At 40.2% G+C, this 24,146-nt stretch overlaps 1 protein-coding gene across 2 annotated transcripts in view; it reads right to left on the bottom strand.

The window, feature by feature from the left end:
• The window catches only part of PIGK (phosphatidylinositol glycan anchor biosynthesis class K), a 98,195-nt gene that overhangs the window by 2,968 nt on the left and 71,081 nt on the right, over window positions 1–24,146 (bottom strand). For both annotated transcript variants that reach the window (XR_015950812.1, XM_060276808.2), the window contains one exon: window positions 22,994–23,069. Coding sequence is in view for 1 of the 2 variants with exons in the window: in XM_060276808.2 (XP_060132791.1) it covers window positions 22,994–23,069 (76 nt within the window). In the remaining variant the exon portion in view is untranslated. The remainder of the gene's footprint in view (window positions 1–22,993; window positions 23,070–24,146) is intronic.

Raw genomic sequence — 24,146 nt, 5'->3', positions numbered from 1 at the left:
AATGAGCATGTTGGTGAGTATCTGTATTGTTATGTCCAGTTTAGTTCACATGCTCATCCCACCAGCCAATTGTTCCCTCCCATGTTCTGGTAATAGCGTGAAGAGTACAACAAGGACATCTGGTGCCAACAACAGGACAGTATTAACAGGACAAATGGGTAACCTCATTGCCGTCATAAAATACAAGTGCCAAGCGCCAAATAGGAGGTGATATGTTAGTGAAGGGGCACTGTGGTCATTTCCATCCTACCTATGTCTTTGGAGCCTGAGACAAGCTGTTGACCCTATATCTTTCCTGGAGCATCACAACCCCTGCACCTGCAAGCTTCTGGTAACCTAGAATTTTGACCTACCCGTGGATGTTATTGAGCCTCATTCCATTGATACCCAACTGCTTCAATTCCGACCTTTTCTACCACCTTGAATTCCTTAACTAACACATACAGCTCCTTCATTTTCTGTTCTTAAATGCTGTGGTAGTTGACCCAGTCAATTTTAGCCCTCAGAGGATTATTCCTGTTTGCTCCTTTATAACATGGGTCTGTTGGCTTTGCAGTTTCCCCTTAAATCTTGCAACTCTGACTCCTGTGACTCTGAGCATATAAACACTGAGCTCTTTGAACTTCCAGTTATTATCCCCTTACCCTTTTGTACATTTCACCTGACCCCACTCGCATGGGGAGAACTTGCCTTTAACTGGGTCACAGAAATCCCACCATTCTTTGTTCCACTTGTTATTTGTTCCTAACCACCTCCTTTAAGTTTCCTGCCCATTAAGAAACAAAAGAAAACACTACAGTATTTTTAGGAGCTCAAAAGTACATGAATGCACAGAGGAAAGGTTGGTCCCCTGGTAAAAAGTCAGGAGCAACTGCTTTAACTGCAAAGCACTTCACACCAAAACGTTTCATGCAATTTTACAGGCATCTGTGCAACTGCATGGGAAAAGTTTGGTGCAAACCAAGATACAGACAATGAGCCAGCAATTGCCTTTACAACTGGAGCTGCCAGGGAAAGTGCATCTCCTAACATGGAAGCAGCTGCTGGATTTTTACAAGCAAATAGCCTGGCTTCTAGTATTTCTCTATACCAGGCATCCCCAAACTTCGGCCCTCCAGATGTTTTGGACTACAGTTCCCATCTTCCCCGACCACTGGTCCTGTTAGCTAGGGATCATGGGAGTTGTAGGCCAAAACATTTGGAGGGCCGCAGTTTGGGGATGCCTGCTCTATACAGTCAAGTATTGGTACTCTTACTTAGAGAATTTCAGAAATGTGAATAAATTCCACACCTCAAAATGTATTTGCATCGTATTAGGACATATGCATCTCAATCTCGTTTGAATAGTGATTAATATGTAGGAGCTTATAACGTGGTGAGGCAGTGACACACAACTGACCTCCAGTTTGTTGCATCGCTGGTGCTTACCATGAGGTAGAGGGAAAAGGCGGGGAGGCATGGTGCAAGCACAGCGGTGGGTGCGCCAGATTGGCTTTGCCATTGTTTGCGCAACAGACTGACCTCACTGCAGCCTCACCCCCTTTATGTCCTAGTAAGCAGCAGTGCAAGCAACCAGAGTTCAAGGGAGCAGAGAAGCCCCACAAAGCTCTTTGCTATTAGCAATATGCTCAGCATTGGGGAAAGGCCAAATTAAGGGAACTGCTAATACAAATTTATTTATTTATTTATTTATTTATTTATTGCCAACCTAGCAGTTCAAAAGCACGTCAAAATGCAAGTAGATAAATAGGAACCGCTACAGCGGGAAGGTAAATGGCGTTTCCATGTGCTGCTCTGGTTCGCCAGAAGTGGCTTTGTCATGCTGGCCACATGACCTGGAAGCTATACACCGGCTCCCTCGGCCAATAATGCGAGATGAGCGCGCAACCCCAGAGTCGGTCACGACTGGACCTAATGGTCAGGGGTCCCTTTACCTTTACCTAATACAATTTTTTTAAAAAATATATCAAACAAAGCATTCATTTAACATCTAAGTTGCACATAAGCCTATTTTCTGATACTATAAATAGGATTTATTAAATAAGACTTGTAAGTTTCCTAGTCTATCCATCCTATAGTCCAAACTCAGCTATAAGTGATATTAGGTAAATAAGAGAATACTGTAATTTGGAAATAACTGGTGGCAGCAGAAGGAATAAGAAAAGCAGATGACATCAATATATAAAGATCATTCTAAATGGTGCAGATCCTATCTGAGGAAATATAAAGGTGGGATTTTAACCTAGAGATAAAACAACAAAAAGTGCCAAGCTGGGAAAGACTTGAGTATTTCTTGGAGTTATAATTAAGGCACAGGAAGGCTATCAGATTTTCCTTTCTGCAATGAAGCTGCATTCTAGACTTTTATCCCATTATTGTTGCATATCTTTTATGCAACAATAATTGCCTAATTTGCCGAGGTCCACAATCTTTCTTTCTTTCTTTCTTTCTTTCTTTCTTTCTTTCTTTCTTTCTTTCCTTCCTTCTTTCCTTCTTTCCTTCTTTCCTTCTTTCCAAGCAAGGCTATTTTGGCCTCAGTGCTAAAGCACAGTAACCAAACCCTCACGTTTTCTAATGAAACATAAATGCCTCGTGGTGAAAAAGATAAACTGAGGCATCCAAGCTTCGGGACAAGCAGGCTCTATGGCACCTGCTAAACTACATCCATGGCTGTTTTAATTGCAACTAATTCTCCACCTGGCAATTTCATTGGCATGGTACCCATGCTGCAACTTTACTGGAGTTTGTCTGCATTTTTTCCTAGTTTTTGAATTTACACCACACGTTAACCCCTTTGTAAATGCTCTCTTTTCCCTATCATAATTGATGTTAACTGGTGAAAAGCATGCACAAAATGGTACAGTGAGTCATGAACAAATACATTTAGCAGCTTAAGGGCTGGGTATTATTAAATTGGAGGAGATTCTGAATTAAAAAGCTAGGTAGCTAGGCAACAGCTGGCTTCCAACTGTGAATAGTTTTCTGTCATACTCTTTATAGTTGGGATAGAATCATTGCTCTGTGGAACTTCTAAACAGTTAACAGAATCCCGCTCTGCGTATTGTAATTAAGAAGAGGATAAAACGGAGTATTTTCAAATTGGATGGGTCTATAGGGATCCCTGTGGAAAATATCCAAGGTTTCCAGCGAGTGACTTTCATAAAGCGCAGCACACATGTTGTTACTACAGTAAAAATGCATTGCGTGAAAAGAATGATAAAGAAAATGTACTAGAGATAAAGCAACAATTAAGCATTTGAGTAGTTCATTATTTCTTTAATTTTAAAAATAATAATAGCAAAATCAGGATAAAAAGTTAAGATTACAGCTTTTTGCATACAAGCTTCACAGGCAGAAAAGCCACGCTGCAGATTTAATAAGGTTCCAATATAGTTTTTATTCACAACAGAAATAAGACTGAAAACTGACTTCTGAAAATGGGCTTTAAAATTCTGTGCTGAAGGGTGGGGGAAAGTGCAATTATCCAAAAAGATCTATGCTGCCATGCCGAGGCAGCACAATATAGGATGCAACAGTCGCGGCATTGTTCCAAATGCTTCTATACATTAGTAGGCTCACATTGTTACCCTAATGGTAGGAGGGAGAAAGGCAGAGGTAGCAGCTTGCCTCTGGCCAGTCTAGGTTTAAATTTTAATCAGAGATATCCTAGCCGACAGCTACACTCCCAGCCACTTCTGTGCAGAAGCTCCACCTTTGCCAGAGAAATCAGTGGGGCTTTCAATGACAGGCCCACAATGCATAGACAAGGTCTCTCAAGTACACTGCCTAAATTTTGTGACTGTCAAAGGGATGTTTACAACCTGAATGCCAGTCTTTATGACATTTTGGTTAATAAGCAGAAATGGAGGGATTAAACAAAAATGCTCCAAATTGTTTCATAGATTAACATGCATCTTTTATGCCGGAATTCTGTTAGGACTTTAATCGTACTGTGGATATGAAAGGGGATTAAGTTATTAGCAGATAGTTGGATTTATTAAAAATTTTTCCCTCATGACCCAAAAATCCTACAAATTGTAAGCTTGCATATTTTACCATAATGTGTTGGTTCACATGTGTTACAGGGAGGTTTGTGGGGAGGGGGGAGGTGTTTGTTTTGGTAATGCTAATGTATTGTTTGTTTTGTGGGGAGGGAGAAGAAAGTAAAATTTCACAAATATGTTGTCCAAACTATTGTTTTGCAACAACTATATATGATATTCCACATAATAAAACAGCCGAATTTTAGGACAATTTAATGGAAATCCTTTTTGATTGAGGGGGGGAGTGCATTTGAATTGTGATATAGTTGGCTGAGCTGCCTGCTTAATCTATTTAAAATGCAATATTGTAATTAGAATTATTTTGCAATTAAAACACATACAAGTGAAAACGTAAGATAATTCACAACAGGTGAAGGAGACCGACCAGAGGGGAAATTCTGATCTTTCTTGTTTATACTTTTCTCTACCTGTGTGCCTTCTGGTATGTTTGCTGCAGCACTATTTGGGGTCTTATCTTTCTTTGGAGCCAACATGATAATGCTTTTGCTGAATACTATGTATCTCAGTCTTCAGGAACCAGGTACCCACCATATTCAAGTTTCCATCCCTGTTAAGCCTAGGAAACTCATTGGTTATACCTGCTAGGTTTCTTATACTCCTGATGTCACCTATTTGTCCTCCATACACTGCTACTCCTCATCCATTCCTTAAGAAGCCACTCCAATTCTAATCTGAGTACCTGGTCTAACTTCAAAACTACTACTACTATTACTTTGGGAAACACTGATCCGGCAAAAGTTTCTATAGAAGGGCCAATAAAATATAGAAATCAATGACACCTCTCCTATGTGGTATCTTATGCCCACCAAGGGGCTTGCGCTAACAGTAATTATGTCTCTTCATGTCTGAAAGAAAAGACATCTCAGGAGTACAATGTGGAATGTCTAGCAATTATGTACTCGTTGGGTACAAATTCACTGTCTACTTAAGCAAATATAGACCCCTCAGGATCAACAGAAAAGCACCAAGCAAAAAAAAGGGAAAAACCAAACGAGGTTAACATGGCATAAATCTGGGGACATTTATGCAATAAACAATGTTATTCTGCCTGTTCTACAACACAGGCTCTCAACTGCACCCATCTCTATTCATTTCCTCATTCCTATTCATTCTGAAAACAGAAATAATTTGATGAAAACACCAGCCTTTCTGAATTATTTAGGAAAACAATGCTAGAGGAAGCAGCCCTGGTGAGCAGCCTGCCAATATCTCTCTCCCTCTCTATTCATCAACTCTGTCAAGATGGGCCTGTGTGTCACATGACCACAGCCTTACAGGAGACCATAGAAGGGTAAACAACAACAGGAAAGTTGCCAGAATACCATCTCATTAACATTACATGATGGTTAAAGTGTGATTAATGCATGTCTCTACTTGGAACTACTCTGCACTTCGATAATAGTATCTTGCAAAGTAAAATGCCAGAACAGCAATTCTAATGATTTCTCAATTAAATAGGTAAAATATAAATCAAATATACGGCGACACACATGCACACACCCTATATGACAGCAGTATTCTCTCTCATCAATATAGGTCTGTAGGTAACAATTATATTTTACTGTTTTGGCCTGCCCTTGGGACAAATGAAGGCATTATAAACTAGAGAACATTAGCAAAAGCAAAAGCACCCCACCACTACAAATTACTGTTTACATCAGCCTTCTCCAACTTGCTGTCTGTCCCCCAGATGTTTTGGGCCACAACTGTCATCAGTCCCAGCCAGAAAAGCCAGTGGCCAGAGACAAAATGAGCTGTAATCCGTAACATCTGGAGGGAACCAAGTTGGGGAAACCTGATTGACACAGAGCCGTGAATGAGAAACAAAACGCTATGAATACTAGATACTAAGAAGAAGGAAGAGAACATCATTAACACCAGCATGGTTTGCTTGAGAAAATATGTGGGCTCTTGTCTGAGAGAGAATACTGAAGCCCGAGGACTTCCATGATGCAGTTTGGAATTCTTGGGCCTTGGGAACAATTTATTTATCAATATGTCAAATCAGCTATACGCTAGCTATGTACCGTGTTTCTCATATTATAAGACATGTCTTATATTTATTTTTTCCTGAAAAAAACACAGCATGGCTTATTTTCAAGGGATGTCTTATTTTTTTAATTAAGTACCGGTACCGGTATCTGTACAGACCACAGACCTGCTCCCACCGAGTCTTCGGGCGCGGCAGGCAAAGGCTGCAGCTGGGTCCTGGGGCTGCGCACACAGCAGGCAAAGGCTGCAGCCGGGTCCTGGGGCTGCGCACACGACAGGCAAAGGCTGCAGCCGGGTTCTGGGGCTGCGCGCGCTGCGCGCGCTGAGGCTGCAGCCAGGTCCCGGGTGTCCGCGTGCGGTGCACAAAGGCTGCAGCCGGGTTTTGGGGCTGCACGCACTGAGGCTACAGCCGGGTTTTGGGGCTGCGCGCGCTGCGCGCTGAGGCTACAGCCAGGTCCCGGGTGTCCGCACGTGGTGCGCAAAGGCTGCAGCCGGGTTCTGGGGGTTAACGCGGCAGCAGCAACCCTTCTTTGCCACAGACTTGCTCCCACCACCCGGTACGGCTTATTTTCGAGGTATGCCTTATATTTTTCCACCTCAGTAAAATCCTGCCATGCCTTATTTTGTAGGGATGCCTTAAAATATGAGAAACACGGTAATGAGGATCACACCAGCGATAAGATGAAGCTTGGCACTTTCTGTTTGTTTACAGGATAAAGAAAGAAGTCTAGTATGCAGATTCAGGCTATATTTCTACATCTCAAGGTCAAAAACTGTTTTTGGAGAGGAATAAGAAAATATGCTGGCATTTACTACATGGGAAATTATGGCAGTCATGAAAGTAACTGTTCCCCTGGAGCCTCCAAATTGCCTCTAGGCAAGACATTCATGTGTGCATTCAGTTTCACTGTAAATATAGGAACGACATGTGTAGTTGCTTCTCTGCCCATCCCCTTCGGTATACAGTTACATGCACCATATGCAGAACACAGAACGTCTGGCTCATGTGCCTCCTTCAAACGATGGATTTTAAACAAGCCATAGTTTCTCCAGCAGACGTTAATCCTATAGAGCAGGTGAGATTCCAGTTGCACTGAGGCTTCTGAGATGGAAGTCAGAGGAGGGCTGGATGGGCAATGGCTCATTATGCCCTTCTTACCAAAGTGCTTACAGTAAGTTAGGTTCTTTGCACCAGCCCTGGAGCCAATTCCCCCTTCCACTCTGAATCCTTGGCCTCACACCTCAAAGTAAGGGGAGTCAAACCCTAGCATCATGACACCAGCATGACCCATGGTCAAGAATCATGGGGGTTGGAATTCAGCAATATCTGGGCAGTCACAGGTTCCCCACCCCTGGTTTAAACAAGCCACAGTTCCTTTAATTCAAATGTCATTGGGAAGTGTGGTTTAAAATTGGAAGCACTGATCTCCTCTGACATGTGAAAGATGGCAAGAGGGGAAGATGAGCCTGAGACTCATCCCAATATGTCCATATAGTAGGAAAGTGTGGCTTCTCATCATGTCTGAATCAGGTCTGTATTAAAATCTGAATCTATAGCATTAAGGGTCTGTTCTCCCAACACTATCAACATGAGCCCCTAATTTATCTGGAATTCACTTCGCTCACATGTGAGTTTCTCTCAAATGCCCTTATTATTATTTTTTAAAAGAGCGAATAAAAATACTTAAAGAATATTTCCACAAACCCTTTCTGCAGGGCTGAACAATTAACAGAAACTGCAAAAGGGAACTGCAGTAATGCAGGTGACAATTCCAGAATAAATACTTTTTAAAAGGCACTCTGTGTTTAATTTGTGTACACCTCATACTGATATCTGTAAATAGATATAATTAACAATAGGATAAATCTGTTCTGCAGTATATTATTCTAAGCCATTAGGCAAATTTTCTCACCATGATATGAAAAATGTCAACTACTTAATTAGCACACCTACTTAGCCTGAAAACCCTGTAGTGCATTCAAACTAACATTTTTTGTGTGTGTTGGACTATGGGGAAAGAACAACCATCAATTAAATTTGTTCTAGGAGAAAATATTTAAAAATATCTGAATAACTAAGAAAAAAATAAGAAATTATCACATTGCATTTGGCATTCTCAACATTCTGTTGCTTAAGCGGGGGGAGGAAACCATTTCACCCCAGTTCATCACTGCCACATTTGGGGCAATTTTAAAAAATATATCATGTATCTCTAGTGTAGGGTTCAAGGGTGTCAACGAGAGGAGGAAGTCAAATCTCTTTTTAGCTATGCAAATTTTATTTGGTGGTAGGTCTAACTCCCTGAAATGTATTTGCATTTAGTATAATCCTTGTTCAGCAGAAATGTAAGTTAATGTGAAGAAAATGAAGTTTGGGGAAAGCCCACTGGTAGCAAGGCTTTGCAAAACATAACAGCAGTGGCCTGAATTTTGAAAGAGAACAACAAGTCTAAAATTGCTTTCTAAGGATAACTTTAAAAAAGAAAACCAACTTCAAACATTAGAAAAATAGTGTAAAATATCATTATCAGGTGGCTTTTTTTAAAAAAAAAATCTAATCTCCATTCATGGGAGAACACCAGCAGAAAAGCCAACTAAAGTGCTCTAAGCTAATGTGGTAGGTATCTTCACCATTATTATTGGTGCCTAATGTTATTCCTGTGGTTTATGCTAGTGAGGTAAATCAGACCAACTGCTGGCTTTAACACTTCTGTACTGAGTACAGTATGCTGCTGACATACTAAATTCTCAGTATTAAATAAATTTTGAAATACGATTCCTGTGCCTTCAGCTACGCTGGGCATATATCTCTCCAATGCCATGCTTACAACAGCACATGGTATATTAAGAAGCTGTCAAAGCTATTAAGGTCATTAACACTGGCACATATATTTGAGTCTATTCCTGTGCGATTTAGGAGGACATTATTTGCATACTATTATGCACCAGGAAACCTATTCCTCATATTCCCACAGGAAACAACTCGCTGGAGTGACCTAAATAGTATTCACTATTCTGATTCAAAATATGAAGAAACAGCAAATAAATGAGAAGCAATTCTGCAGACAGATGCAGAGACTTTGAGAACAGTTAAGCAAAAGCTTGAGCTAACAAATGACAAACGCAGATGAATGTGGACAAATGTAGCATAATGAGTCTCAGAGGAGCAAAGAATAAAGTGGGGAGGAAGGAAGTAAATTATACGCTTGATGGGTAAAGTTTTACTACAGCAGACTATGCATACAATACCTGCCAGGTATTGCACCAAAACACCTCAAGCCTGCTGTCATAGACCTAAGCAGCTGTTTAAAATGTTCTTTAGTAGCCAGCGGTTTAAAGAATTGCCTTACACTGCTTCTGATTGTTTAGCTTTCTTGTTATATTGCTGAACACCTACCTGGTGTTTTTTGAAAGGGCAGTGTATAAATACTTAAATAAATTAATAGCTAAGTCAAAGTAGCTGCAGACCTAAATATTTCAGCAATCAGTATTACTCCGAGCCACTTCTCAACATAATAAGCAGGGGGGAAAGGTCTTAAAAGGCAGGAAGAAGAAAGGGCAGGAGGGGGAAATCTCAGAAACTCACATTAACTTTAGCTATACCTCATTGTACTCTGAAGACATGACAGCACTAGCAGTTTCTTAGGCAATGCGCAGTGATTCATTTTTACTTACAGAGATGCCAGAGCCCCAATCTGCCTGGAAGCTGCAGTTTGACGAAATGCTATGTTTCTAATCTGAGGTGCATGTGAGCCAGTAGAGATTACCCAGTGCTGTGAAGAAAAGGCCTTCTGGACATACTTAGAGGCACTCTCTTTTTAAATTACTATTTTGCTTTTTTTTCCCAGAGCCATACTATATCATTGCGGGGGTAGGGGAGTTTGCTCCAAAACTCAGTCTTCAAGCTTTTAGAGCATGTAGGTTACTGCCAGAGATTTCTAGTGTACAAAGTTGTTTTTCCATGAAACACTAAGTGCTGGAATATATATTAAATGTCATAGAATTATTATAGCATTACAGAACAAACATCCTTACTGAATTGTAGGTGTCAACCATGGTGCAGTTCTGCCGATTTAAAATCGCGAGTGGCTGAAGCCAGAACCTTACATTGATGATAGAATGATAATCAAACCTACAAGGTCATTTGGTTGTAAAATTAATGACTATACACACACACACACACACACACACACACACAAGAGAAATTACCATGCTTTAACTCCAATTTTATGGTAACATATAACAAAGTCTAGGGCTTGCTAATCAGAAGGTTGGCAGTTCGAATCCCTGTGACGGGGTGAGCTCCCGTTGCTCGGTCCCAGCTCCTGCCCACCTAGCAGTTCAAAAGCACATCAAAGTGCAAGAAGATAAATAGGGACCGCTCCGGCGAGAAGGTAAACGGCGTTTCCATGCGCTGCTCTGGTTCGCCAGAAGCAGCTTTGTCATGCTGGCCACATGACCTGGAAGCTGCCTGCGGACAAACGTCGGCTCCCTCGGCCTATAGAGCGAGATGAGCGCCGCAACCCCAGAGTCGGACACGACTGGACCTGATGGTCAGGGGCCCCTTTACCTTTATAACAAAGTCTACTTAAGATTATTTAAAATGAGGTTTCCAGGAAACCTTATTTTTAATAGAATTTCCCAGACATCAAGTACCGGTATAGTGTATGCCATTTTCTTGTAATGGAAAGTTTTTGGAAATTTGAATAGGGTTAGTTAAATAAAAGCTTTTAAAAGCTTGGTGATCTAGTCCCAACAGACTGGGGAGTTTGTGCTGAGTCTATGGCCTACTTCAGGGATGGATAAAAGAATGAGGAAAGAAAAAACACTCCTCATGGGATACAGGAGAGGAAAATGAAGCTCATGTAGCTTAACTTGGGAAGTAGAATCTTGAGATGTGACTGACAGGTGAACTAGATGTTCAACAGAAATGCTTGCAACTTTTTTCTCCCCCCCCCCCCTGAAAAGCAGTTTATGAAAAATGTGAGTTAAATTCTGATGTATTTAACCCTCCCTGCCGGCTATTCAATATCTCCCCCCCCCCTTTCTGGGTGGCATCAGGGGAGGAAGATATTTGCTCCTCCAAAAGCAGAAAAAGAGGTTGTGGGGATTGAGTGGAAAACAGCTTCAGTCAGGAGAAAGTTACACATATCTGAATGGAAACACACAGTTTGGGTCTTATTCATAATAAAGAAAGCTGAGAGATAATCTGAAATGTAGAGAATAATATCAGTATAATCTAACAGCACTAGGCAGTAAGGTTGACACCTGATCTAGCTTTGAAAATCTTTGAAATAGGTTGATCAGGTAAGGTAAAACATGCTTCTACAAGAAGTATCACCTCTCATTCTTGAAGAATGGTAGCAGCGAAAAAGTTTAAATTAAGTTCATCTGCCTCAGCGTCCTTCAAGACAGCCTGGAAATTTTAGTTCCTAGAGTTCCAGAGGAACTTAACTGGTCATGGAACGAGATCAGACAGACCGAACACCTTGCAAAAAATGGAACTACCTTCAAAACTACCTTGATAATGCTAGGCTCAGTAGCCAAAAACTTTTAAATGCATCAAACACTTGTGTATACACCCTGGGATTCATATGTTAAGTGGCAAATGCACTAATCTAACTATTACTATGAACTGTAACTTGCAAAAGCAAATATTTTCCATAGCAACAATAACATAGAAGCCCTCCCACACTGAGAGTAACAACTGGTGACTGACATTGATTGATGCCCTATAGCACAAGCTACATTAGAGAGCTAGCTTGTCATCCTCAATGTACACTTGAATTTCTTTGGTACCAAGGAAGACAACAGAACAGGAAGACCGACAACAATATAACCTGGGAGTGCATGACCTGCAGATGATGGATGAGGAATGCATCCAATGTTTTTTGCACTTGTGACCTCTCTAGGTAGCTGGAAAAGTCCAAGCAAAGTCATCCTATCTTACTTGAAATATATATACCTCAAGCGCTGATCAATGCCATAAAGCAATGCGCTTAAGCATTTCCTTGCAGCTTGTCAATAGTACTACAAATTATGTTTTATTTAAGAATCAGAGTGACTGCTGCCCTGAACTAGGGCAATTGAATACAACCCATTACAGACATTATGATACAGTGGTACCTCGGTTTAAGTACACAATTGGTTCCAGAAGTCTGTACTTAACCTGAAACATACTTAACCTAAAGCGAACTTTCCCATTGAAAGTAATGGAAAGTGGATTAATCCGTTCCAGGCGGGTCCGCGGAGTACTTAAACTGAAAGTACTCAAACCGAAGCGTACTTAAACCAAAGTATGACTGTACATGAATAACTGTTCAGGGTTTGGACTACCCTGCCCATCTCTTAACAAGTCAAGAACCCCTTGTTTATATGCTAATCCGCCTACCCTATTGTTAATCAAAGGATGTGTCCATGATAAAATATAGTTATTGTACACTTCTGGGGTGGGAAGAGACAACCTGGAAAGTTTCAGTAACTGAACTCAATAGAAGCCTCTAGAGAAAATTTCTAATTAAAGGGGATGGGATCATGTGATGAGAGATAAACATTAAGTGGCTACTTTGCTTGTGTCAGTTTCTGTTTGTCTTTGGGCTATAGAGAGATGAGCACAAAGGCAGTGTACATCCAACCTCATGACCTGACACCCAGTTATCACTACGCTTAGCAGAGCAAAGAGGAAACACTTTCTAGATATAAATGCTAAGCCTAGTTGAACTTCTAGAAATAAACTTGAAGTCTGATTTGTTTGTAAAGGAAAGGTAGCAGGGTGGGGGGTGGATGGGAATAACACTAACTTGGAATCACCACCAATCTGGAATTTCCATTAAAAGTGGAACAAGAAAATAAATCCCTTTCTACCACAACACTTAATGAAGAAATAATAACCAAAAGCAACGCTTATCCCCCAATGAAAGCATGAGATTCTGTTAATGGGTTATGTCACCTTTAGCTCTGCTACTAGTCATATAGGTACACCTGTAGGATTGGGTTGTAATAAATGTTAAATGTTAATGATCCTCAACGTGAGTAGTACACAGGGAGTTAGTTAGTTAATTTATTGTTACGGTTCTCGACCAGCACACACATTTAACATCAAACAATCCAATATACAATTTAAAATATATACAATATAAACTGTAGCCACTATAAAAAATTATTAGATAATAGAAATTATCACTACTTGGGAGGGTACATATATAAATAATATGTCTAAACTTACACCATTATAAAATTATTTATCTCTCTGAAATGAATGCTACTCGGGGATAATAAAATATATATTTTTATCATTTTTGATGCTTCAAAATATACTACCGGTAGGAACAATATGATCAGAACTTCCGCTTGATTCTGCACACAGATATTGTCTCTCTGGCACCTCCCTTCTCTTTCTCTCATATGTAGTAGTAATTCCCTTAGATAGTTTGTGTCTACAGAACTGACACGAATTGGCAGAATTTGGCATAATGACACTTGCTGCTCCTGGGCACATAAGTAGCTATGTGCCCATACATTAGAGAGATGAGAAAAATAAAAGGCCCAACAATGCCAACATAAAAGAAAGCAATAAAACCAAAGTGCTCATCTCAAGACACAGAAGTAGGAAAAAACATATTTTATGAACAACACTGGGGCAATTGTTCATTTGTATGTTTCTTTCCTCCTCGTTGTACTTTAAAATCTCAAGTAAACAAGCTATTTTCTTTTCTTAATTTTACCCTACAATAATAAAATCCAATAAAACCTAGAACAATTTGTTCATCGACTGAAGATTAAGAATTTTTTTTAAAAAAAACTTTCATATGTTGCCAAATTATCCTTGTATTCCCCCCCCCCCCCGAACGAAAGCTCCAGGAGACTGTTTTGTCCCATGATTAGAAGTGAAATGGCTAAAGGAATTTTCATATGTCCTTTCCTCATTTACATAACTACACAATTTAATGTATTCATTTATACTATTTGTATACCATTTGTCCATTCACCATGGCCTAGTTTGTACATAACAGTAAACCGTGGTTTATTAAACCATGGCTAGCATTATGTTTGAACCCTGCCCACAGCTTAACTGTCAACGTACCACAATCTGAAACTATGGGTTGAATTGTAAGCATGTGTTTGTTTTAACCGTGGCTCGGCTTTATGAGTGAACCCTTTAACCATGCTTTGACTGGTGAATATCTGGGGTAGGGTGGTCAAACTACAAAGGCATGATACAAGAGCAAACAGAAAGCAAATTAAACACCAGAGAAACAACCCATGGCTAGTTTTGCCCATCTGCATAGCAACTCAGAATTCATTAAACAAACTGTGACTTAGCATTTTATGTCGAAAAGGTCCTTTAACCTACAAGGGATAAAAACATTCAACCATAATTTAGAATTAAATGGCTATCAGGTAAAAGGTACAGACTACCAACAGATAGCTAAAATTAAGGAGCTGAAGAACATCTTATTTCACAACCAAAGGCCCTCGGGAATAGCACCATCTTAGTCTCAAGACAGAAATCAGGATGATGGGAGCAAATGCTCACAACTGAGTAGAGATGAGAAAACTATGGCCTTTCAGATTTTGGTAGACTATATCTCTCATCATCCCTGATCACTGGCTATACTGGCTATGGCTAATTGGAGCTGGAGTATAGCAACATCAGGGGACCACAGGTTACCCCGCTGGAACAGAGTTCCATCACTTTATAACTGAGAAAGAGCTATGCAACCTAGAAAGAGCTATGCAACAGATTTTATATTTTCAAATATGGAGTATTTATCATTTGCGCCTTCTTTCCTGAAACTCACACAGCACCTCATTCAAATCTCTGCTACCTCCTCCCACATTCCCTCTTATGTCTGTGACCAAATGTAAACCTCATTGCTTCATTATCAGCTGATTTTCTCCATTCCTGCTCTGTTTACCATCCAGTAATGAAGAGCTCTAGTGAAATCAAGCTTACACACGGATTTTGTGACATTTTCATTGGCCTAATAAAGGTATTGCCCTAATATAGATTGTGGAACTTTTCCATAATCTTAATGTCGCTGTGGAGAAGGCCCTGTCTTCTACAGTTCAGACAGTGGAGAGACATGTAAAAGGGCCTCTGAAGATGATCCAATTAACTGGCTAGCGCTAGACTGAGATGGGTAAAGGTAGCTCTTGAGATGAAATGTCACTGAAACTCTTGTGCTGACTATTTCCTAACAACATCTGATTTGCATGGTGTACATCTCACAACAGTCTTTGCTGAATTCACAGGTTTGCATTATGAAAATGTAAACAGCAAGCAATGAGAACTGTAATTGAGGGCATTCTTTTCAGGATCAGAGCTTTTTGAAAGATGAAAGGGGCCTTGCCAAGTGGCAAGAGTTTGACAGGGGATCCATCCAAAAGCAGAATAATATAGAATACCAAAGGTACACGAACTGAAGAAATTACTGTCCTAAAGGGGTCAGAAAGCACATATCATGTGCTTAACAATGGAAGGTCAAGAACTGGCTGCGAATGTTCAGAGCATGCCTCAAAAAAATATCTGGGAGGAAAAGAGTTACATTCAGGGGCAGAAATAGTAATATAAACTAAGCTAATATGAACTAAGAAAGTAAAACAGAAACAGACAGGGTGAGAGCTTGTTCCTAAAGCAAAATCTAAACAAGTACTGTAAGGGAGGATTGGCTCTCATCCAATATGGTTATGATTCACACTGGAGCAATCAAAAGTTCCTGAGGACAGATTAGATAATTTCATGAACACAGGAAAAAAATCAGTGACAGTTCTTCAAGCAAGGACACCACCTTGAAATCGGGAAAACTATATGTGAGCAATCAGCAATTCTGGCAGGCAATGTATTCTTTTCACTGAATAGTAACTCCAATCTTTTGTGAGCTTGAAAATTTGACACGACTAGACCAATCACCTGAGTGGCTATTTCCACAAGCTGTCCTTCAGGCATACAGATGGAGCCAACTCTTTGGAGAAAGGGAAGAAAACAAGATCAGCAGACAGAAGCTGAGAAAAGAGATGAAAGAACTGAGCGATGGAGCAGACACCTATTTGTCCAACTCCATTCGGCCCAAAACTCCAGAGCAGCTCAGTCTTTGTACATTCAAGCCTGGGAGCTATCATCTAATCCAGGCATGTCAAACCTGCGGCCCTCCAGATGTTTTGGACTACAATTCCCATCTTCCCCAACCACTGGTCCTGCTAGCTAGGGATCATGGGAGTTGTAGGCCAAAACATCTGGAGGGCCGCAGTTTTCACATGCCTGATCTAATCTGACAGGGGCCTGCATTAATCCAGTCTGAGGCTCTGGAGCCAACCAAGCACCCCACAGGATGTGCTTAGATACAGTGTGCATAACTACAGTTCCTCTTTACATTTACCGGTACTAATTACAGTAATTAAGATAGTTAATTATTACAGGATCAATTAATGAGGGGTCATTACCAAGAATGCAGTGTGTGTGGGCTGGAGAAACTTATCTCTTTCCTCTCCAGCGTGATCAAAGTAAAATCACCCTATCTCCCCATCCCCAACATGCAGCTAGAACGCTTAGAGGGAATAGTCCCCAATTGTGCCAATGGGAAGATTTTGTTCCAGCTACATGGAGGGGGGCAGTTCTGCGTGAGCTGATTCCCAGGAAGGAATGCTCTACCATTTAGCTCCAATTAATGAAAGTAAAAAGAGAAAAGTGTTACGAGGCCTTTGTTGTTACCTCTAGTTTGTGTGCAGGGGTGAATTAGAGCATGGGTGTAGCCAGGATTTTTGTTGGGGCGGCAGGACTTTTGTGGGGGAGGGGGCAGAACTGTCGTGATGGTTCAGTTAAGTATTTCTATTGTTTTATTTGATCTAGGAGGGGAAGCTGCCCCCCCTTGGCTACGCCCACGAAATAAAGGGTGTATGTGGAGTGTTGTTGTTGTTTAGTCGTTTAGTCGTGTCTGACTCTTCGTGACCCCATGGACCATAGCACGCCAGGCACTCCTGTCTTGCACTGCCTCCTGCAGTTTGGTCAAACTCATGTTCGTAGCTCTGAGAACACTGTCCAACCATCTCGTCCTCTGTCGTCCCCTTCTCCTTGTGCACTCAATCTTTCCCAACATCAGGGTCTTTTCCAAGGATTCTTCTCTTCTCATGAGGTGGCCAAAGTATTGTGGCCAAAGTATGTGGAGTGGGTAAAGCAAAAGACCATGAGAAACAATCCTCCTTCCTTGATCTTATGTACAGTCCCATAGTTGATTTATCTATGCCTGACCTTCATGCTAGCCAGATCCTGGGGATGCAGAGAACTTTGCAACAATCTCTACCATCAGTGCTACCACCCCTTTTAGTTTAGAACTCTTACTCTTTAAAGGTGTGATTGTGTTGGGATGCTGTTTTATGATTGCCCAGTACTTTAAACATATGTTAAAAATACCCTTAATGCTTTATAATAAATTATTCCTTTTCTATAAACTTTGTGTAGGTACACGTTCCTTGGGACCACACACACACACACACACACACACACACACACAGAGAGAGAGAGAGAGAGAGAGAGAGAGAGAGAGAGAGAGAGAGAGAGAGAGGGACTGCTTGATTTGTCTCCAGCTAAATATCGTTTTTAGGGAGCATGTTTTCGAAACCCTGTCGGTGGCAGTTTCACATTGGTTCCCCAAACGCACAGGCCTATCAGTCCCCGTGTTAACAGAGGTAAATCTATTAAGCGCAATGTATAACAAACCATGGTTTAGAGAGATAACAACAAGCTGTCTGTTCATACATTCCTTTACCAAATCCACCCTCCATTTGTGTGAATCATTCAGTTCCTTAATGACTTCAGGGCCAGCATCAGGTTGAAGGAGGGAAGGGATCTAGCAAGCTCCATGCCTAGTCTTGGTGCTGCAAGGAAGCCTGACACTTCTCTTGTGATTAGCACTGCCTGTACCTAATGTTTCCCAGTGACCTGTCCCCCTGTAGGGTTACCAGGCCAAGCCACAAGGACAGGTAAGGGCTGTTGAGCAAAGCAGAGAAGCACCAAGAGGCTGAAGCCTCAATCTTTATGAGCCTAGAATGCCTCTGCCCCACAATGTATTAGTGACTGCAACTACTTCTGTCAGTACTTTGACTGGAGTGCTGTGCAAAATTTTAATTACTTTTTTTTCTTTAAGTAAGGGGTGGTGGTGGGCTGGATCGCCACTGGTGGGTTCTCCACATCACATGAAACTCTTGGGAGAGATCAGCTGGGGATTTGGAGTAAAAAGTCACCAGCATGTTGGCAGAACTCAGTTCTATTTTTCCTAGTCACGTGAGGATTTGGAAAGGCTGGACCTTGTTCAGTAATGGGCTGGATGGGGGCCAGTACCTTGAAATCATTTATAAAAGGCAGCATATAAATGGTTTTAAGCAAAATATCTCACAGCATGCAAGTTTCTAGGAAAAGAAGTATGCTTGGTGAGGTGGGAGGGGGGAAGCACGCTAACATTGTGCTGGCAAATATTTAGCAGTTGTTACTTTAAAATCATGTCTAATGTAGAATAAGATTTCTCATTCACTGATGTTTGAATTCTTCAGGGGATTTTATCAGTTTTTCCAAAGCATTTTACCTCCAGGTTAACTGTTGTAACCAAAGCGTATCAGTGCTTCCATCTAGCTGAAACCTGTACGGCTTTTGTTCACTCATTAAGCTCTTTGCATGCTTGATTAAAGTTTTAAACACCCTTAACTGATTTTATAAGAGAGGAATAAAAAATCTATAGTGTGCTAATCACCATTTTATTTTCAACAAATTGAAGTGAAACGAACCTATTAATGTGTAAACAAATGTATTCTGACCCATCTGTGTTGGTGATTAACAAAGTGGGAAGAAAGTGTGACTATTCCCCACCCCACCCCTAGAAAAACCTAAAATCTTGATTCCCAATTCAGGCATTGAAAGAGAGGCTGATTATCTTTAAGGCAAATTAACCTCTGTTAAGAAATGTCATGATATAATTTCTTTTAGAAATCTGTTTCTGTTCTCTCTCTCTCTCTCTCTCTCTCTCTCTCTCTCTCTCTCCCACCAATCTCCAATTGTAAGTAAATCCAGTCACCGAGTTGTACCGCTCATGCAGGCTTCCCAGCAGATGAACCCAGCAAATGCTGACAAGGTTAAAGTGGCAAGTACTAATGCATTCATGCAAGGCTGATGGACATCACTTCCCATTCATGTGCTTCAGTCTTAGGAGACAGGCATTCCATGCCCAGAAATCCTATCCTAATTTCTTAGTGAGGAAGATCTTCTATTAAAATAATAGCCCACCACCTAAAATATTGAAAGCAAGTTGTTAAGGTGCCAACAGAGTTACTTTGCTTCAGGACATCATTTGAATGTAGACAGACATGCACAATGATACGAAGATAAGTTTACACTCTAAAGCAGAATAGTAATATGCTTCACACTGTGATCCTATACATGTCAATTCAGAAGCAAGCCCCATTTAGCAGGTAATTAGATGCATGAGTTGCAGGTCTGAACCAAGAGGCAAAGAAAGAGAAGATCAAGCACTGCTTCTCTGCATGGACCAAGGCTGGAGCAGAGCTTCCCAGAAACACATTCCCTTGTATGCTTATAGTAAATACATCATCCAGTTTTGCTTAAGGGCTATCATCACCCTAGTTACATTTTCCAAAATGGAAGCAATCTATAACCCCAAATCTGCTGCCCTGAGACACTTGGGAAGAAGAGTCTTTTCCCACCCCTGGCCCTGTTTTCCTGGGAAAACTGTAGCCTAGGAGAGCAATCAGAAAACAGTGGCAGCAAAAAGTCTCAATTTCCAGTGCCCCAGTACAACCAATGTCACTTGCTCACCCCATGACTGTTATTTGTTCAAAACAAGTTGCCAGGAGGGGCATGGACAGGGACGGGGATGGATGTCTTTGGCCCTACAGATGTTACTGAACTACAATAATTGGCCATGTTTACTATGGTTCATGAGAGTTGTAGTTCAGCAACATCTGGAGGGTCATAGGTTCCCCATTCCTGATTTAAAAAGAAAACTAGAGGAGTTCCTATTAATGGATTTCCAATGACAATGAAGGGTTTAAAAATGGGGGAAGGAAGGGTGACATGGGCAAATCAATGCGGGATAAGAATGCACCACAGATTTGCCAAATAGATCTTTCAGTAACCCATCTACCGCAACCTGAACTCACTACCACAAAAAAGGGATTTTATACTGATATATAACTGCCATTTATTAGAGGTTTAAATTAAAATAAAATTAGTAGACCTGACACTGATTAAAACATTCCCTTCATCAATAAAATTATTTCCTCCCAATTTCTAGTGATGTTATATTAGAAGGTCACAGATGTTATCAGATTACATTTAAGGAAAATACAACCCAACAGCTGAGCAAGGCCACTGACTTAATTACAGCTTCATTTTAAAGAATGTCCTCAAATGGAGTCTCCCCAATATCAAGGTTACTGAGAAGAGATGTTTTAAAATTTTTACCTGAACTGAACTGAACTTGCTACCAGCTTCTATCATACTACTGTGTTTACATAAAGCAAAAAGTAAACAATATTTGTCTGGGAATTTGATGGGGGGGGTAGTTGTTAAATATGAAAAGTGAAAGCCAATAAAAACATTTAAAATATTAATATCAAATTAAAATAAATTTAAATCAAGTATTAAAATATAGGGAATTATAGGAATTCCTATAATTAAAAATAAAATTATAGGAATTCTTGTTTTGTCAAAGACATATTTGCTATGGCTTAGCATAGCTGCCAAGTTATCCCTTTTTTTAAGGGATTTTCCCTCATGCTGAATAGGCTTCCTCACGAGAAAAGGGAAAACTTGGCAGCTATGTGGCTTAGAACTGAGTTTGGCCCCAAAAGCTGTTCTTTACTTGACAGAGGAAACCTTAGAAATAATGATCCATAATGGATTTTTACAACAAACACAGTACAGATTTAATAGAAAAGTATGCTTGCTAATGATTTCACCATAGACCCAGCTGCAGTGTCACTTTCCAAGTGTTAAAATGTTATGACAAAAAGGGGCCTAAATGGAAAAAGTGGTTATTTGGAGGCCACAATCCCACACAAAAGGTAAGCTTGGCAGTGCACTGAAAATGGGCTTCCGTTCAATCATTTTGAGCTTATTTATTAACTCTATGAACCAACCGTCGCCAGTAACCCCAGAGAGGTTTACACTGATAGAAATATGAAACAATACAATAAAATACAAATCAAATACAGTAAGAGCAATTCCATAGCTGTAATACACAGAAAAGAGGAGGAAAGGAAGCATCAAATTGTTGATCTTTTTTTTTTAAAAAAAAAAAGCTGGCTATAAGAAACCATCTAAAAATTATTCACCCCACCTTCAAAATCCTGCTAGAAGGGTGCATTGATCTGCTTCCTTAAAAAGTAGAATGAAGAGGCAGACAAATCTCAGCATGGATGGATTCCAGGTGTGGAGCCACCATGAACCTCACCATCAATTAACCCGGCACAATTTCAGCCAGCAGCTATTTTATAAAGGTTTACTTTTATAATATTTAACTTTGTATTAGTTTTATATTGGACTGGGCTAAAATACCCAAGCAAGAAGGTCAAATTAGACAATTTTGGCAAGATTGTATGTAATCTGAGTAAGGGTTTTGCTCGAGGAAATGGTCAAAATGCATGAAAACCACGTTTCTGATTCTGTTCAGTGAAGTATTCCATCGCAATATGGCACAAAGCAGCCAAACGGAACCCACTGGGGCTGTATTACTTTCTTTGTGCTGTAAAAATATTACTGTGACATTTCATCTGGTCAACCATCTTAAAGGTTAATTCTGTTTCCTGTATCAGATATTCCTTTAGGTGAACTGTTCTGTGCAGTTCCTATTTACCTATTCCAAACAATCCTCAAACTGTTTCATTGCTCACTCTCACTGTTAAGAACATATTGACTTACTGCCTGCTCTGCTGTTTAATTCATTTATGCCGAGAGTCAGGCATGAAGACAGAATTTTAAATGTGACATTTGCAGGCTGCTGGGTCATTTGAAGCTCTGACAACACCAAGGGAGTTCCTGACATACAAACTGGTCCTGATTTCCAATCTTCCATGTTCTGAACACATCAGATATTCTTCCCGGAGGTGCAGATTTCAGCCTAAAGTTTTAAATTTCCTTTGGGTTTAACATCTTGCAGAAAAGGCCTGTACACTTGAAAGTTTTAAAATAAAGCCCTTGTTTCCTTTAAGCTAAAGCTGGCATTGCCTCCAGCGAGCAAATTCAACGGCAGGAAGCCACTTTGATTGACAAAGATATTTGGAAACAGACTTACAATAATAATTAATACCCAGAGGAAATGCCAAGCAACTTTGACGCTTGGTGGACTTCCATTTTTTTCCCTGTTGATCTATCCATGTTCAAAGGCAGCTGCATCTGAAAGCCACAGCTGTAGATAATGGGCCATTTAGATGGCAGCAGCGGTATTTGGCCTAGCTGGGTAGCAGTTAACTGTGGTAGCAACTAGGATGAAATACCTACACGCAAGACACTCATTTTTGCAGTGACAGCAACTGAACTGAGAGCAGATTAAAAGTACTCAAGTTGGAGACTTACTCACATCTAAGTTCAGAGACCATTTTCCTGTTAAGTCTTGATAACAGCAAAGAGTACAGATGTACATTGCTTGAGGAAGCAAGTCAGCAAGATGCAAACCTTTCTTAATAAAACGGATCACAAAAACCAGTAGTTATTCAAGTTTCCAACACAAGCTGGAGTCTACAGGGTACAGATTGCTTAGCCTCTTGTTGTGCTCTGAATAATAAATTGCTATCCAAATAGAAATATATGCCCTTGTACAATTAAATATTAAATAGAATATAAACTAGTAAGATTACCAAAAGTGTTCTATTGCCAAAACTAAATACCTTACGTATTCTTGAGCATTAACAAAAGAAATAAAGCAGCATACCTGATGTATTATTTGTGCTACAGGAAGTTGTTCTGCATATTTTAATGCCTCCGTTGTTACTTCATCCACAGCATGGCTGGAAAAAAAGAGATTTTAATCAGACACTGTAAAAGTTAGGAAAAAGATAAAACCCAATGGCAACTCACTCGTTTTCCAAATTCCCAATCTATCTCAAATTGCACAGCTATTATTTTTAAATGCATTACATATTCAAATGCCATCCACTTCTTTTGAGCCTATCTCTCTCCGTTTTTTGGTCATGGTTTAAATTCTTCATAGTTATAATACTAGCTTTAAGTCTTTCTGTTCCACATAAAAATTTGCAAAGGTCAGGTCTCCTGAATAGCCCAGAGACTTGGGGAAAGCTGCTGAGAGAAATGGCACAGGCACATGTTTCCATATTTCATTTGATTCCCATCCCACCCCCTGGCAATTGAAATGCAAGGAGTTGCATTCTGCTCTCTTAACATTCAACGAACTTGTGAATGAGATAATTTATAGAAATTTATAGAAATTGATTGTGTATCCCCCAAACTTTCTATGTTGGAAGGCTGCTAGAAAATGTTCTAGATAAGAACAGAGGTGTTTTAGGATGCATACCCATCGAGGAAGGCAGAGGACATAAGGAAATAATACTTGGCTGGTAAACTCAGCCAGGAGGAATCAATTTTCAGCAGAAAACTGGATCTGAAAATGCTTCATTTTCTGATCAGAAGCATTTTCCAGATAGGCATCTAATAACTCTACCTTTTCTCCAAAATAAAAGCTGGCAGGTTATGCATGTTTAAACATGTGACTAACACCACATTTTGTTTGACTATCTTTTAGCTACTGAACTGTTTAAGTACCTGAAATTAAAGTGTAAACCCCTATTATTATTATTATTATTATTATTATTATTATTATTATTATGCCACCCAGCCACATTTCAGTCTCTTTTCTTCCTGTGCCATGACTGTGGGCAAGAACCCTAAATTGTGGAAACATTTTGAAATTTGGAATCCTTTGGGGGACAGAAAATAGGTTTCTATGTAAAATACAAGTGTCAAGGCTTTGAGAGAGACAAATTAGTTGGAGTGAAGAAAGACCAAGGCAAAGAAAATGAAAACCAGGAACAGCACACTTTGGACAATTTCTGTGTTCAGTCATTACT

The sequence above is a fragment of the Zootoca vivipara genome, chromosome 7 (genome assembly GCF_965207765.1).
Source record: "Zootoca vivipara chromosome 7, rZooViv2.hap1.1, whole genome shotgun sequence".
In the NCBI taxonomy this organism is placed as follows: domain Eukaryota; kingdom Metazoa; phylum Chordata; class Lepidosauria; order Squamata; family Lacertidae; genus Zootoca; species Zootoca vivipara.
Note: the sequence above shows the minus strand (reverse complement) of the source record. Positions and strands in the feature narration are given on the sequence as shown.